Here is a 15,481-nt window from a genome sequence, read left to right as displayed (position 1 = left end):
CTGGGGAGGCTGAGTTGGGAGAATCGCTCAAACCTGGGAGGCAGAGGTTGCAGTGAGCCAAGATTGCTCCACTGCACTCCAGCCTGGGCGACAGAGCAAGACTCCATCTCAAAAAAAAAAGAAAAGAAAAAAAGAAAAAAAAAGAGAACATGGTGAAACCCTATCTCTACTAAAAATACAAAAAATTAGCCGGGCGTGGTGGTGGGCGCCTGTAGTCCCAGCTGCTCGGGAAGCTGAAGCAGGAGAATGGTGTGAACCCCGGTGGGGGCAGAGCTTGCAGTGAGCCAAGATCGCACCACTGCACTCCACCCTGGGCATCAGAGCAAGACTCCGTCTCAAAAAAAACAAAAAACAAAAAAAGAGAGAGGTCAACAGAGATGGCCTTGTCTCCAAGTCCATGAAAATAAACGCAAGAAACAAAACAAGGGCTCCCGCTGAGAGAACCACAGGGATGGCCAAGTTTGTCAGGCCCCCTGGGAGTTTTGGGGAGCAGCTTGAATGACTTACCCTGAGCTTTCTGCCTCCTTTCATAGTCACTGGTAACTTTTTTTCCAAACTCCTTGTTAGTATAGTCATTTCCTACTTGGGGGTATCAAATTCCATAACTTCCACCCATGACGTGCAACACAAATGCAGCACAGCATCCTGGTTAAGAACATGAACTCCAGGCCCAGCGCGGTGGCTCATGCCTGTAATCCCAGCACTTTGGGAGGCCGAGGCAGGCGGATCACCTGAGGTCAGGAGTTCGAGACCAGCCTGGCCAACATGGTGAAACCCCGTCTCTACTAAAAATACGAAAATTAGCCAGGCGTGGTGGCGGGCGCCTGTAATCCCAGCTACTTGGGAGGCTGAGGCAGAAGAATCCCTTGAACCCGGAAGGTGAAGGTTGCAGTGAGCCGAGATCAGGTCCCTGCACTCCAGCCTGGGCGACAGAGCGAGACTACATCTCAAAAAACAAACAAACAAAAACACGGACCCTGGAACCAAACTGCCCATAGCAGAACTCAGTTCCACAACTTACTAGAGTGACCTTGGGCAAGTTATTCATTCTCATTCTCATAGAGCCTAGGTAAAAAGGGGCTGATAGGAGTTCCATGAGGGTCACATGAAATAATATAAACATAACGGTGCCACGAAATAGTGAACACAATATATATTCGTTCTGATGTTCTCCAAACCTAATCTTATTTGAGTTTCCAAGAAAAAAAAAAAAAAAAGCCTTCAATAGAGACTTGGTGAGTATGCGTAATCACCGTATCCTTCCCTGACTTCATTTTACTAAACTCTCCTCCTTCAAGCCCTCTTCAGTCCTCCTAATCTCTTCAGGGTCCTCCTCCTCGGGTGGTGGCACATGACTCTGTGCAGACTCTAGTGCCCAGAGCCTGGTATCAGAGTATGAAGACTTTGATCTCAGGTGTAGCCATTCTCATTTTTTATCTTCGTCTATCTTCCGTGCTTAGGCTTAGGACCCCTAAGTACTAAGTGTGTTCCAGGAGGCTGGAATCTCTACAATGGAGGAAATTTGGAGATTAGGATAAAGATTTGGAGAAAGAGGCATGAGAAGCTAAAGATGCAGGAGTTGCCTATGCTGGCTCTTGCTTCGTGGTCATGCAGTTTAACAGGCCCTGGGTGAAGGCTGAGGGCTGGTGTTTTGAGTGTTGCCTGCTCGCAGGCAAGGAAAGTACAAGCCGGGCCCTGCCGGCTTCTCAGGACTGCGTGAGAAACAGAAGACGCAATAAAAGCGCAATTTCCTACAAACTTAAATGCCTTAAGGGTTGTCAGCAGTTTCCCCGCTCCAGGCGGCTCCTTTAAGAGGCGGCCCCTCGCCCCGCTAACAGAGGAAGTCCCCGCCCCCCGTTGCCAGGGTGCTCTGTGGCGTCGCATTCTCATTGGTGGGTGACGGCGGGGATCACCCCCGAGGCAGCCATTTCCAACTAGCTGGCGGGGGCGGAAGATGGCGACGCCCCTCGGGTGGTCGAAGGCGGGGTCAGGATCTGTGTGTCTCGCTTTCGATCAACTGCGGGACGTGATTGAGTCTCAGGAGGAACTAATCCACCAGCTGAGGAACGTGGTATGCAGCCAGAGGAGTTTGGGGAGAGGCGGGGCCGGATGCCTCACTGGTGGGGGCGGGGCCAGAACCTGTTCCGATGCGGAGGCCGTGGCTAGAACGCATGGCCCATGGCGTCATCAGGAGGAGGCCGGGCTCAGTCGGTAGGGGTGGAGCCAAAAAGGGGCGGACCTTCCTGAACCAGGGAATTTTAACTAAAATCAAGCCATATTCTCTCTTCCGTTTGCCTGGTTGCTGCAAGAGCTGGTAGAGAGTCCCTGAGCCTCAGTTTCCCCATTTTCAGTGGAGATGACGTCACTGAGTTCCCATGGCCCTCGTGTGCAGGCAGAGAAACTGTCATCCCTTCTATTATGGACACCATTCCCGAGAGTCAAAGGCAGTGCCATGTTGAATGCAGTAAGCGCAGATTTGGCCCTTGCCAGCGCTAACTTAGGGGCCTCCAAGAACTTTACATGCCTTAGCTTTTGCCTTCTCAATCAAACCCCAGCTAATGGGCGCAAAGCATTGCAGTCACAGATTACCTGGGTAGGCATGATAGAATCCTGGCCAGCTGGAGTTCATGGTTTTTCTGGTTTTGTTTTCCTGTCTTGATAAGAAGGTTGGGATGTATCTCCATCTCAGAAATAAAACTGGCTTCACATCTATTTCTCATTCTAAGTTGTTCTTAGACAATTTCTTCCCTTCTGGGAAGTTGAATGTGGGGGAAAGGGGAGAGAGACCTGTCCTATTTGCTACCCTAATGCTCTCATTCAACAAAATATATGGAGCTCTAGGCACTGAATTGCCTTTGATTCCCTGAAGGTACCCAGGTCTTCCTCTTGGCAGCTGACCTTGGCATGTGTGTCCCCACCATCCAGAGTGCTTTTCTCTCTATCCCTCTTCTGGCCCACCCTATATAGCAGTCAGATCTCAGGTCTAACATCCCCTTCTCTGGAAGTGATTCTGACCCTTCCCCAGGCTGGGTTGGGGCCTCCTCTGAGCCCCAGATCCCCTTATGTCTCCCCATCAAGGCACACAACATGTTAGAAGTGCTAGCTGTGGACTGCCTCCTCCATGAGACTGGCTGCTCCTGGAGGGCAGCACTTAGAGCTGAGTCTCAGTTTATCTGTGGAACTGAATTCTCCCTTCCCAAGGCCTCAGTCTCATCCTAGGTACCACGAGCATCATCCTGTTATCCGCTTTTGGTCCTGGTCCCTAGAGGGCGCCCCTTCTACTCCAGCCCCAGGCCCTCCCTCAGCCAGGCTCTGTTGCAGATGGTTCTCCAGGACGAAAATTTTGTCAGTAAAGAAGAGTTCCAGGCAGTGGAGAAGAAGCTGGCGGTAAGTAATGGCCTCTGCGGTCTCCTAATCTTCCCCCGTTTCCCAGGATCCCTGTGGTTAGGCAGGCTCATTAAGTATTAGCCTCTGATGGGTGCGGTGGCTCACAACTGTAGTCCCAGCTCTTTGGGAGGCCAAGGCGGGCAAATCACTTGAGGTCAGGAGTTCGAGACCAGCCTGGCCAACATGGCGAAACCCTGTCTCTACTAAAAATACAAAAAAAAAAATATATGTATATATATATATTAGCCAAGCATGCGTGGTGGCAGGTGCCTGTAATCCCAGCTACTTGGGAGGCTGAGACAGGAGAATTGCTTGAACCCAGGAGGTGGAGGTTGCACTGAGCTGAGATCATGCCACTGCACTCCAGCCTGTGCAACAGAGTGAGACTCTGTCTAAAAAAAAAAAGAAAAAAGAAAAAAGAAAGGTTGGCCTCTGAGAACCTCCAGCCCCTGTAGCAAGGTGGCCAGAATCTCCCTGTGCTCTGGCTTCTGTGTGTCCCTCTGAGAAGGGGGGCTGGTTAAGGGAGTCTAGGAGACCCAAGGTGGCCTAGGGTAATGAGGTGACTGCTGCTGCCCCTGCAGGAAGAGAAAGCTGCCCATGCCAAAACCAAGGTCCTCCTGGCCAAGGAAGAGGAGAAGTTACAGTTTGCCCTCGGAGAGGTAGAGGTGCTATCCAAGCAGCTGGAGAAAGAGAAGCTGGCCTTTGAAAAAGCGTGAGTGGGCCTCAGTACGGGGTGTGGGGTTTGGGGGATGCATCTGCTTGCTAGCCTGCCCACCCTCCCATCTTATCTTCCCCACCCAGGCTCTCCAGTGTCAAGAGCAAAGTCCTTCAGGAGTCCAGCAAGAAGGACCAGCTCATCACCAAGTGCAATGGTAGGCGGGAGGCCCGTGCTCTCCACCACGGTTATATAAACGGGCTCTTTCCTAACCACCCAGTGCCTGTGTCAAAGGCAGGGTTTCACTCTAACACCTGTCCCCAGCTGAGGATACAGGCAGGCCCGGGTGGGCCACACCTTCGAAAAGGCCTTAAGGGACCAGGCAGGCCACGGAAATGAGGGAAGCAGTCGGTGTACTATATTCTTCACCGCCATAAAGGAATGGGCTTGCTCCCATTTTTCCTGAAACATACAACCGTCTTAGTCCACCTTTTGTTTTCCCACTTTTGATGGGTTACTCCTAACTGATACAAGAGGAACACAGGGCAAGCACTGTCCTATTTGGGACCTGAGCCTTAGTCTCAGGGTCAGGACTCAATAGGGAAGGATGCATATGGTGACAGGGGGCTAGGATTGCCAGATCTTTGAAATGGAAACTAAGAGTTATTTTTATTTTTCTAAGACTGGGTGTCACTATGCTGCCCAGGCTGGTCTCAAATGCCTGGGCTCAAGTGATTCACCCACCTCAGCCTCTCAAGTAGCTGGGACTACAGGTGTGAGCCACCATGCCCAGTGAAACCAAGTTGTTTTATTTTTTTGAGATGGAGTCTTGCTCTGTTGCCTAGGCTGGAGTGCGGTGGCACACGACTCACTGCAACCTCCATCTCCTGGGTTCAAGTGATTCTTCTGCCACAGCCTCCCAAGTAGCTAGGATTACAGGTGTGCACCACCACGCCCGGCTAATTTTTGTATTTTTAGTAGAGATGAGGTTTCACCATGTTGGTCAGGCTGGTCTCGAACTCCTGACCTCAGGTGATCCCCCACCTCAGCCTCCCAAAGTGCTGGGATTATAGGCGTGAGCCACCGCACCCAGCCAAAACCAAGTTTTAATGGAAGCTTTTCTGACTTTTTAGTGTTGGCAGTTGATTTTGAAATTTTAAAACTATCGTGTAGGCCAAGTAAAATGTCTGTGGGCTGCCAGTTTTCAACTCTGCTCTGTGCAGATGCCTGGGGGCCACTTTTTTGGCTCAGTTGGTGCCATAAGTTGTGGGGCACCTTCTGAGTCAGCTACACATGCCCGTACACCTCAGGAGCCCCTTTCATTTCCCGGAATGCTAAACTCCCCTTACCCGGTTTAAGTATGGGCTGGGCGCGGTGGCTTATGCCTGTAATCCCAACACTTTGGGAGGCCAAGGCAAGCGGATCACATGAGGTCAGGAGTTCGAGACCAGCCTGGCCAACATGGTGAAACCCCATCTCCACTAAAAATACCAAAAATTACCCGGGCATAGTGGCGGGCACCTGTAATACCAGCTACTCAGGAGGCTGAGACAGGAGAACTGCTTGAACCCAGGAGGCAGAGGTTGCAGTGAGCCAGAATCGTGCCATTGCGCTCCAGCCTGGGCAACAAGAGTGAAACTCTGTCTCAAAAAAAAAAAAAAAAAGTAGGTATGAATTCCAGTCACAACATCTGCTTTGTTCACTGCAGCAGATCTCCAGTAGGCCAGAGCCCAAGCGCAAGAGGTTCAAGGTCCTTCCTGGTGGGGCTCCTGTGGAGCCTTGAGTACCCTGCCTTTCACCTGTTCAGCCTTCTCTCTCCCCTAGTGAGTGCTCTCACTGGGAAGATGGCAGCAGGCTGACATCTTGATCTGGCCAGGCAGGCTGACAGGTCTCATAGTAGTTTGGTCACTGGCTCCTGCCATGGCAGGGCACAACAGGCAGTCACTGCCCCCATGCTCAAGACTATTGGTCCCCTGAGTCTTGCCCTCTCCCTGGGCATCCCCTTACTTCCCAAAAAAGAACCTGGGGTTCTTTCCTGGTAGGGCCAGAGACCTCCTTCCCCTAGGTCATTTCCTTCCAACAGAGATCAGTCAAGCTCACGGGGCTTTGGATCTGCTTGTTGGAAGGTGTGTGTGTCATGGGGACAGGTCCTGGCTGCCTCCCCCAGAATATTCTAAACCCCTCCTGTGGGACACAAGCCCTCCTGAGCCAGTCTGGTGATGCGAACCTCACCCTGGCCAGTGCCTCCCACCCCACCCCACCCCTACAAACTCCCCTTGTGTGGTTTCAGTTTGGTTTTTACACTTACATAGTTCTTTACTCTCAAAGGGATTTTCTAACCATTCTCTCATCATCGGGTGCCACAGGCTTTTATTTTCAAAGAGTCACACAAATTTCTAATTCTTTTTCCCAAACGAACTTCACAAGTAATTAATTCCACTTAGCTGGACGCCTGGGAAGGAGGTTCAACAGTCCTCGTCCCATGACCCGGTGAACTCATGTCTTCATTCTCTCCCTTCACCTGTCTCCTCTTTTCCATGCTGTGCCTTCACTTTTTACCAGGTCTTCTCTTTTGAAATCTTAAATGCTTAGACATTTCTGTATTTTCAGAGTTTGTGTTCTAGTTAATTCTTGTCCAACCTTTTTTTTTTTTTTTTTTTTGAGATGGAGTCTTGCTCTGCCGCCCAGGCTGGAGTGCAGTGTCGAGATCTCGGCTCACTGCAAGCTCCGCCTCTCAGGTTCACGTCATCTTCCTGCCTCAGCCTCCCAGGTAGCTGGGACTATAGGTGCCCACCACCACACCTGCCTAATTTTTTGTATTTTTAGTAGAGACAGGGTTTCACCGTGTTAGCCAGGATGGTCTCCATCTCCTGACTTTGTGATCCACCCACCTTGGCCTCCCAAAGTGCTGGGATTACAGGCGTGAGCCACCACACCTGGCCTTTTTTTTTTTTGAAGCGGAGTCTCGCTCTGTCACCCAGGCTGAAGTGCAATGGCACGATCTCGGCTCACTGCAACCTCCATCTCCTGGGTTCAAGCAATTCTTCTGTCGCAGCCTCCAAAGTAGCTGGGATTACAGGCATGTGCCACCACACCCAGCTAATTTTTGTATTTTTAGTAGAGATGGGGTTTTACCATGTTGGCCAGGCTGGTCTCAAACTCCTGACCTCAGGTGATCCACCCGCCTTGGCCTCCCAAAGTGCTGGGATTACAGGCGTGAGCCACTGTGCCTGGCCCCTTGTCCAACCTTTGAAGACAGTAGGATTTTCTTTCTGTGGGAATCAGAATTTTCCAAGGTGCCATGTGGGGCAGTTATGTAAATGAAGCACCCGCAGATCCCTACAGCCTCCTTGGATTTTGATCCAACACAGAAAAATTATTTATTTATTTATTTATTATTTAGAGACAGGGTCTTGCTCTGTCACCCAGGCTGGAGTGCAGGGGCACAGTCATAGCTCATTGCAGCCCCCAACTCCTGAGCTCAAGTGATCCTCTTGCCTCAGCAAGTAGCCAGGACTATAGGCATGTTCCACCACCATGCCCAGCTAGTTTTTTGTTTTTTTTTTTTAGTTTTGTAGAGGCGAGGTCTCACTGTGTTGTCCAGACTGGTCTCTTACTCCTGGGCTCAAGCCATCCTCCTGCCTCAGAAAGTCATCTTTGCCTCAAATGTACGATTAATTTGGGGGTAGGCTTTGCCACCACTATCTCACTGGGTCCTCCCCACACCACTGTGGGATAGGGCTGTCTCTTTCCCCGTCTTTGAAATGAGGAAACAGGTCTGAAAATCGAGGCAACTCCCATCTTCTCCCACCACCCCTGAAGCCCTAGCACAAGGCTGGGCATCCAGCCAGCCGTCGGGAAGTTTGTTTGGACTGGGATGACTGAACTAGGTCTTTTTTCTGAGTCCTAAACCCCCAGGGACATCCCATTCATTCGGTCTGCAAATATACTTTTTGTATACCTACTATGTGCCAGGTACTGTTTTAGGCCTTAGGGATAAAGCCGTGAATAAAACAAAGATCCTTGTCCTTGTGGACCTTACATCCCAGCAGCGGAGAAGACAGATGAGTAAAGTATATGGTATGTTAGGTAAAAGTGTTAAGAAAAATAAAGCAGGATGTTGGGCATGGTGGCTCATGCCTGTAATCCCAGCATTTTGGGAGGCTGAGGTGGGTGGATTACCTGAGGTCAGAAGTTCGAGACCAGCCTGGCCAACATGGTGAAACCCCATCTCTACTAAAAATACAAAAATTAGCTGGGCGTGGTGGCAGGCGCCTGTAATCCCAGCTACTCGGGAGGCTGAGGCAGGAGAATTGCTTGAACTCAGGAGGTGGAGGTTGCAGTGAGCCAAGATCATGCCACTGCACTCCAGCCTGGCGACAGAGCAAGGCTCAGTCTCAAATACAAAAAAAAAGAAAGAAAAAGAAAGCAGGAAGAGGGAACAGGAAGTACTGGGAAATGTAATTTTTTGATGAGGGAGAGTTTCTCCAAGGAGGCAACATCTGTAAAGACCTGCAGGAGTTGAGGGCAGGCGCCACTCATCTTCCAGCCTTTGGGCAGGACTGCCCACTTCTCTCCAAGGACCTTCTCCTGCCCTCATATGGGTCCTCTGGTCCAGAATAGACTTGTGAAGTCATTGACAACAATCCTCAAACACTGCACTCCCCCAAGACTGCATAATAAACTCATTCATACTAAGGTATTAGCAGTTCTTCATGGAGAACTCTTGGGTGGGGAGCCAAGCTCTGAAAAGCCCCGTGAGGGAATGCCTTATCTCAGGAAGGAGCCCTGGGATGGGAACCACCCCTCCTCCCTGCCTCTCTCCCCCACAGAGATTGAGTCTCACATTATAAAGCAAGAAGATATACTTAATGGCAAAGAGAATGAGATTAAAGAGTTGCAGCAAGTTATCAGCCAGCAGAAACAGATCTTCAGGTGAGGGGTCTGGGCCCGGCTGGGGGTTGTTGATGACACTGGGGAGCCAGACCTCTGGCCCCTACCTACCCTCGGCTGTCCACAGCCCACCACCAGCCGGCTCCGTTGCAGGAATCACATGTCTGACTTCCGGATCCAGAAGCAGCAGGAGAGCTACATGGCCCAGGTGCTGGACCAGAAGCATAAGAAAGCCTCAGGGACGCGTCAGGCCCGCAGCCACCAGCATCCCAGGGAAAAATAAAATGGCCGCCGCTTTCCTGTTCTCTGGCTGTAATCCCCAGCCTCTGCCTTCTCTGCTCTGGGAGTCCCCAGCCTCTGCCTTCTCTGCTCTGGGAGTCCCCAGCCTCTAGCCCCTGCTACTTCCCTCCCTCTTGGGTAGTGGTAGGGGTCCACAAGGTGGGGGCTTGTAGCCTAGGGGAGGAGCTGGGTCTTTGTTGTCTGGTAGGCACCACCGCTTCCTTTGGGTATTTAATCCCTTCCTATATAAACAGCCCTGGTTACCCAGTAATATTCCACCCCACTCCCAGTGTCCTGGTAAATTTAACTCTCCCAACTTGACTACAGGGCTGGAAGCCCTGACCAGAAACTTCAAAGACAGTGGGTTCCAGAACCACAAGGAATTTGGGAAGTCAGTTTCCATCACATGACAATGTTATACCTGCAAATTGCATTTGCACCTGCTGACACCTCCCCCAAACGGGAGCTTCACAATGGGAGGAAGAGAAAAGACAATGCTGTGTGTGGTTTTAAGGTGGAGAAACAATCTGGGAAGGGACCTCGATTTGCACAAGTTGCACAGGCAGGGCTGGATGGGATGGAGCAGCAACATTTTTCCAGAAGCCATCACCGAGTGCCCCCTAGGTGATCATGGGGACACACCCAGGCGGAGGACCCACTTCAGGGCTCAGATGAGCCCAGTGTAGCCTGTCCTGGGTCGGTTTCAGGCCAAGTGCACAGGAGGGGGCAGTGCTCTTGCTCCAGGGCCAGCTGGGGCCTGAGTCATAGCAGGACCTTGAAGCCAGAAGTTTAAGGGCAAGTGGTGCCCACAGTTGTAAGACAATGACAGGTGGTGGTTGCCTCCCCACCAGCGCCTGTCCCCAGGGCAGGTCCTAAGGCTGTGGGGGCTGAAGTTAGGGCCTTGTGAATACCTGGGGGAGCACAGGGCTGTTCTGGCCGCAGGGGCCTTTGGAGCTGGGACCACAAGCTACTTCGAAGCTTCCCATAGGACCCCACATCGGTATCCAGGGCCTGTTCTAGGTGCTGAGGCAGACTGTGAAAGCTAGAGCTGTCCACTCCAGCTCCTTCCAATAGGTCCCACCGAGGGCAGTGGGTCCAGCCAGGGGTAGTACCTTCCTGAGGCCCTGAGGAGTCAGGGAAGCCTCTAGCGGTGCTCCTCACTCTACTGAAGGGGATCGGGAAGAGTGTAACTGGGGACAAGGAAGGTGGCGTGTGCACCCTTAAGAGCTCTAGCTGAGGCCAGCAATGGCAATGGGGGTCCCCTGCAGTGATGCTAAGGCACCCGGGGCTGAGGGGAAGATGAAATTGCTGGCTCTACCTGAGTCTCCTGGCCTGAAGGTCTGGTTCACCCGCTCACAGCCTGAACCGCACACAGCGGTGCCTGACTTCAGGCGGATCCCTGCTGGGCTTCAGTTTCCTCACCTGTGATAGGTGGGGTTGGGCCTAACTCCTGGCTCCAAGGCTTCGAAAGTTGGGCCTGCCATTCCCTCACCTGCCTGTCAGCCAAAGCTTGGAGCCCACCCCAGGTACTCCGGCTTGTGCCTGAGAAGGGGGTTAGTTGGGCATGGGGGCTGGACAGGGAAGGGTGCAGGGCCCAGGTCTTTTCTGCTGCCGGCGCCGCTGGCTCAGGAGTGGACGCGGCCGCTTTAAGGCGCGGTGACCCCACGGCATCCTCGGGCGGGGCGGGGACAGTGCCGGCGCCACCAGCGGAGGCGAATGCGAGGGAGATAGTGCACGGCGTCCGGCCCCACCATGCTGACCGCGCTCGCCCCGCCAGCCCTGCCTGGGATCCCGAGGCAGCTGCCCACGGCCCCCGCGCGGCGCCAGGACTCCTCTGGTTCGTCAGGCTCCTACTACACGGCTCCGGGTTCTCCGGAGCCCCCGGACGTTGGGCCGGACGCGGAAGGCCCAGCGAATTGGCCCTGGGTGGCCCCTGGGCGGGGGGCGGGCGCGCAGCCTCGCCTGTCCGTCAGCGCCCAGAATAGCCGCCAGCGGCACGGGCCCGGCTCGGGTTTCCCGCGAGGCCCAGGTTCCGGCCCACGGCCACCCCAGCCCCAGCTGCGCACGCTGCCGTCGGGGGAGATGGAAGTCATCTTCGGCGTCGGACCCCTGTTCGGCTGCTCCGGCGCAGACGATCGCGAGGCGCAACAACAGCTCACGGAGCCGGCCTTCATCAGCCCCTTGCCGCCGGTGCCAGCGTCTCCCGCCGCGGTCCCACGCCAGTCCCAGGTCCCCGATGGTGGCTCCCGCTGGGCCACCTACCTAGAGCTGCGGCCCCGTGGGCCAAGTCCTGCCGCCCCAGCGCAGTTTGAGTGTGTGGAGGTGGCTCTGGAGGAGGGCGCCGCGCTCGCCAGGCCCCGGACAGTGCCCAAGCGTCAGATCGAGCTGCGCCCCCGGCCCCAGAGTCCCCCGCGGGCGGCCGGCGCGCCGCGCCCCCGGCTGCTCCTGCGCACCGGCTCCCTGGACGAGTCGCTGGGCCCCCTGCAGGCCGCCGCGGGCTTCGTGCAGACGGCGCCGGCCAGAAAACTGAGCCCCGAGGCCCCGGCCCCGAGCAGCGCCACCTTCGGGCCCACGGGGCGGTCGGAACCTGAGACCCGGGAAACGGCCCGCAGCACCCGCGTGGTCCTGGAGAAGGCTAAGTCTCGGCCACTTCGCGTACAAGATAATTCGGCCCCCGCCAAGGCCCCGAGGCCGTGGCCCAGCCTCCGCGAGCGCGCGATTCGGCGCGACAAGCCTGCGCCCGGGACGGAGCCGCTGGGTCCTGTTAGTTCCAGCATCTTCCTTCAGTCAGAGGAGAAGATCCAGGAGGCGCGGAAGACTCGGTTCCCGCGAGAGGCGCCGGATCGAACTGTTCAGAGGGCACGGAGTCCGCCTTTTGAGTGTAGGATCCCCTCGGAGGTTCCGAGTAGGGCTGTGAGGCCAAGGAGCCCGTCCCCGCCATGGCAGACTCCAAATGGGGCTGTACGGGGTCCTCGCTGCCCGTCGCCCCAGAACCTGTCCCCGTGGGATCGGACTACTCGGAGGGTGAGTAGCCCATTGTTCCCTGAAGCCTCCTCCGAGTGGGAAAATCAAAATCCCGCCGTCGAGGAAACTGTCAGCAGGAGAAGCCCTTCCCCTCCGATCCTTTCCCAGTGGAATCAGTGTGTTGCCGGGGAAAGGAGCCCGTCCCTCGAAGCCCCTTCCCGGTGGGAGATTCCACATTCGGCAGTTGCGGATGCGGTGGAGCCACGTAGCAGCCCGTCCCCGCCGGCCTTCTTCCCGTGGGAGGCTCCAGATCGTCCTATTGGAACTTGGGGCCCATCTCCCCAAGAGACATGGGATCCCATGGGGCCGGGCTCATCGATAGCATTTACTCAGGAAGCTCAGAATGGGTTAACTCAGGAGGAGTTGGCACCGCCTACACCGTCCGCACCCGGGACTCCAGAACCAACAGAGATGCAGAGTCCAACCACGCGGGAAATTCCAGATCTTGCCTTTGGAGGGAGTCAGCCGTCCCCAGAGGTAGCAGCACCCGAGCCGCCCGGCAGCCACCCTGTGGGCACCCTGGACGCGGATAAGTGCCCGGAAGTCTTGGGTCCTGGAGAGGCGGGCTCGGGACGCCCGCGCATGGCCATTCCGCGGCCTCGAGACGTGCGCAAGTTGGTGAAGACCACGTACGCGCCAGGCTTCCCGGCAGGAGCACAAGGCTCTGGGCTGCCTGCGCCTCCTGCCGACGCCTGCGGGGAGGAGGGCGGCGAATCCAAGACGCAAGAGCCGCCAGCACTGGGGCCCCCCGCCCCGGCTCACTACACTTCCGTTTTCATCAAGGATTTTCTACCGGTCGTGCCGCACCCCTACGAGCCTCCTGAACCGTCCTTCGACACGGTCGCCCGGGACGCCTCACAGCCCAACGGGGTCCTGCGGCGGAGGGCAGAGAACAGCACGGCGAAGCCCTTCAAGCGCACAGAGATCCGCCTGCCTGGGGCCCTGGCCTTGGGTCGCCGGCCCGAGGTAACCTCGCGAGTGCGAGCGCGCGGCCCTGGAGGAGAGAACAGGGATGCAGAGGCCCAGCGCCTCGTCCCCGACGGCGACGGTCGGACCAGCCCTCTAGGCGGCGCCCGCAGCTCATCCCAGTGCTCCCCCGTAGGGCCAGCAGGGGTCCGATCGCCCCGCCCCAGCTCCCCTCAGATGCAAGCCAGCCCGAGCCCTGGGATAGCACCCAAACCGAAGACAACACCTACGGCCCCCGAGCCCGCGGCTGCCGTCCAGGCGCCACTCCCGCGGGAGCCCCTGGCGTTGGCGGGCAGGACGGCCCCAGCCCAGCCCCGCGCTGCCTCGGCGCCTCCCACGGACCGGTCCCGGCAAAGCCCCTCCCAGGGAGCGCGCAGGCAGCCCGGGGCCGCGCCCCTGGGGAAGGTCTTGGTGGACCCCGAGAGCGGCCGCTACTACTTCGTGGAGGCGCCGCGGCAGCCTCGGCTGCGGGTGCTCTTCGACCCTGAGAGTAGGCAGTACGTGGAGGTGTTGCTGCCGCCCTCGTCTCCCGGGCCGCCCCACCGCATCTACACCCCTCTGGCCCTGGGGCTCGGCCTCTACCCGCCCGCCTATGGGCCTATACCCAGCCTCTCTCTGCCACCGTCCCCGGGCCCTCAGGCCCTCGGCAGCCCCCAGCTACCCTGGGTCTCTGAGGCAGGGCCCCTGGACGGGACCTACTACCTGCCGGTGAGCGGGACCCCCAGCCCTGCACCTCCTCTGCTCCTCTGTGCGCCGCCCTCCAGCTCAGGTCCCACCCATCCCGGCAAGGGTTCATTGTTCCCGCTGTGAGGCCCCGGGCCGATCCCCATGGAGTTGGAGCCCTTGGATGGCCTGGGAGGTTCTGGCATCCAAGCCCCTACCCTCCTCTCTTTCCGTCGCCTCTGTCTTTAACCCATCCCAGTCAGTCGTCGGACAGGAAGTGATCTTCAGAGAATGAATCTGAGCCCCGAGGCTGGTGGAGCTGGAGTCACCCAGGAAGTGGCTGCCTACTTCCTCCCCCAACAAAATTATGTATCCCTTTCCCAGGCATTCCCAGGGCGTGGTGTGGTGTGGTGTGTGGGTGTGTGTATATGCGTATATGCGGGCAAGCAAATAGGGAAAGTGAGGCATCCCTGGGCTTGTCCCCAGGAGCCGATCAGAGGAGGTGCTGTGGCTGCCGTGGGGCAGCAGGAACGGGAGCAGCAGGAGACAGGGCGGGGAACTGTCTGCCCTCCCTGATGGCGGGCCCAGCTGAGGTGAGGCTGGCCAGTGCCCCTGGTGAGGTGGCAGGAAGGACTCTGGCTGTCGAGTCTGCTCTTAGGAAGAGGAGCTGAGCTTTGGCCCTGGAGGTTACTGGGGGGAAAGTGGCTGGTACAGCCCAGGCCAGGCTGGCTCCGAGAAAGAGAGCTAAGGCGGAGGACAGCAGGTGGAGGCAAAGCAAGGAATACAGGGAGGGCCTGGGTTGGGGGTGAGCCTGGAACTTGGGGTGGGAAGATGGGGAGCCTGGCCCTCAGAGCTGAGCTGACTCATTTTTGGGCGAGGGGTAGGGCTTCAGTCCCCCACCCCCTACATCGGGAGTAGGTGAAATGGTCATCAGGAAGCTCTGAGAAGAGGGAGGGTTGGGCTCTTGTCCCACAGGAGCCTCTTGACCCCTCTGTGTGGCCAGAAAGTGGGTTAGGGCCAGCAGTAGAAGTGATACCCCTGGTGGAGTATCCAGAGGGATCTGAAGCTCTTGGCAGGTTCCACTCCCCAGTAACAGATGTGGCAACAATGCCCAGAGAGGGGCTGGCCCTACAGACCAGTCACAGCAAGGGACAGGGCCCAGAGCCTGCACTTCAGTTGCCCTGAGATTCCAGGAGCCTCTGAGGGAGATGAGGGGGGTCTGCATGAGGTGGGAGGTGGTGTGCGTGGGGGTCTGTATATAGTTCTGAACCGGAAATGGCTGGCCCTTGCCAGCCTGGTGTGTGATGTGATGAGTTTGGGAAGGACAGTTTCCATGAGAAGCAGTGGCAGGGATGGGGATGGATGCCTTCATTGTTCCAGGCCTGTCAGGGGGCCCAGGTCCCTAGCAGTCCCTGCCCTCTGCCCTGGACTGGAAGCTGACTAGGAGAGCTACGAATCAGAACAACTGGCCATTTTCTAGCTAGAGATGCCAGCTCCGATGGCATGGAGGGCCCTGGGGCCACCCCAGGTGTCTTTACCTCATCCTGGTGTGTAATAAATCACTTACCATGGAGCCATCATGGCTGAAATAACTGGCGTGAGGTGCCTGATTTC

General features: G+C 56.3%; 2 protein-coding genes across 7 annotated transcripts; both read left to right on the top strand.

Annotated features, from left to right (window-relative positions):
• The first annotated feature begins 1,826 nt into the window (after window positions 1-1,826).
• Window positions 1,827-9,491, top strand: SPATA24 (spermatogenesis associated 24). 6 transcript variants are annotated; one of them, XM_055389150.2, is made up of 6 exons: window positions 1,828-2,071; window positions 3,220-3,387; window positions 3,969-4,099; window positions 4,189-4,259; window positions 8,875-8,977; window positions 9,063-9,472. In XM_055389150.2, the coding sequence occupies exons 1-6, from the start codon at window positions 1,955-1,957 to the stop codon at window positions 9,325-9,327; spliced, it is 855 nt and encodes a 284-aa protein (XP_055245125.1). In that variant the 5' UTR covers window positions 1,828-1,954; the 3' UTR covers window positions 9,328-9,472. The 6 variants fall into 6 exon arrangements, with proteins under 6 accessions (XP_055245128.1, XP_055245125.1, XP_055245127.1 ...); XM_055389152.2 differs by having other exon boundaries at window positions 1,845-2,071; window positions 3,202-3,387; XM_055389151.2 differs by having other exon boundaries at window positions 1,867-2,071; window positions 9,089-9,251.
• Window positions 9,492-10,325: 834 nt separating this feature from the next.
• Window positions 10,326-15,456, top strand: PROB1 (proline rich basic protein 1). The gene has a single exon (XM_004042604.5). It carries the CDS (start codon window positions 10,967-10,969, stop codon window positions 14,012-14,014), a length of 3,048 nt encoding a protein of 1,015 aa, XP_004042652.3. The 5' UTR covers window positions 10,326-10,966; the 3' UTR covers window positions 14,015-15,456.
• The last annotated feature ends 25 nt before the right edge of the window (window positions 15,457-15,481 follow it).

Source organism: Gorilla gorilla, chromosome 4, assembly GCF_029281585.2.
Source record: "Gorilla gorilla gorilla isolate KB3781 chromosome 4, NHGRI_mGorGor1-v2.1_pri, whole genome shotgun sequence".
NCBI classification, from domain to species: domain Eukaryota; kingdom Metazoa; phylum Chordata; class Mammalia; order Primates; family Hominidae; genus Gorilla; species Gorilla gorilla.
The sequence above is the reverse complement of the archived record's forward strand: the minus strand, read 5'-3'. Positions and strand labels throughout refer to the sequence as shown.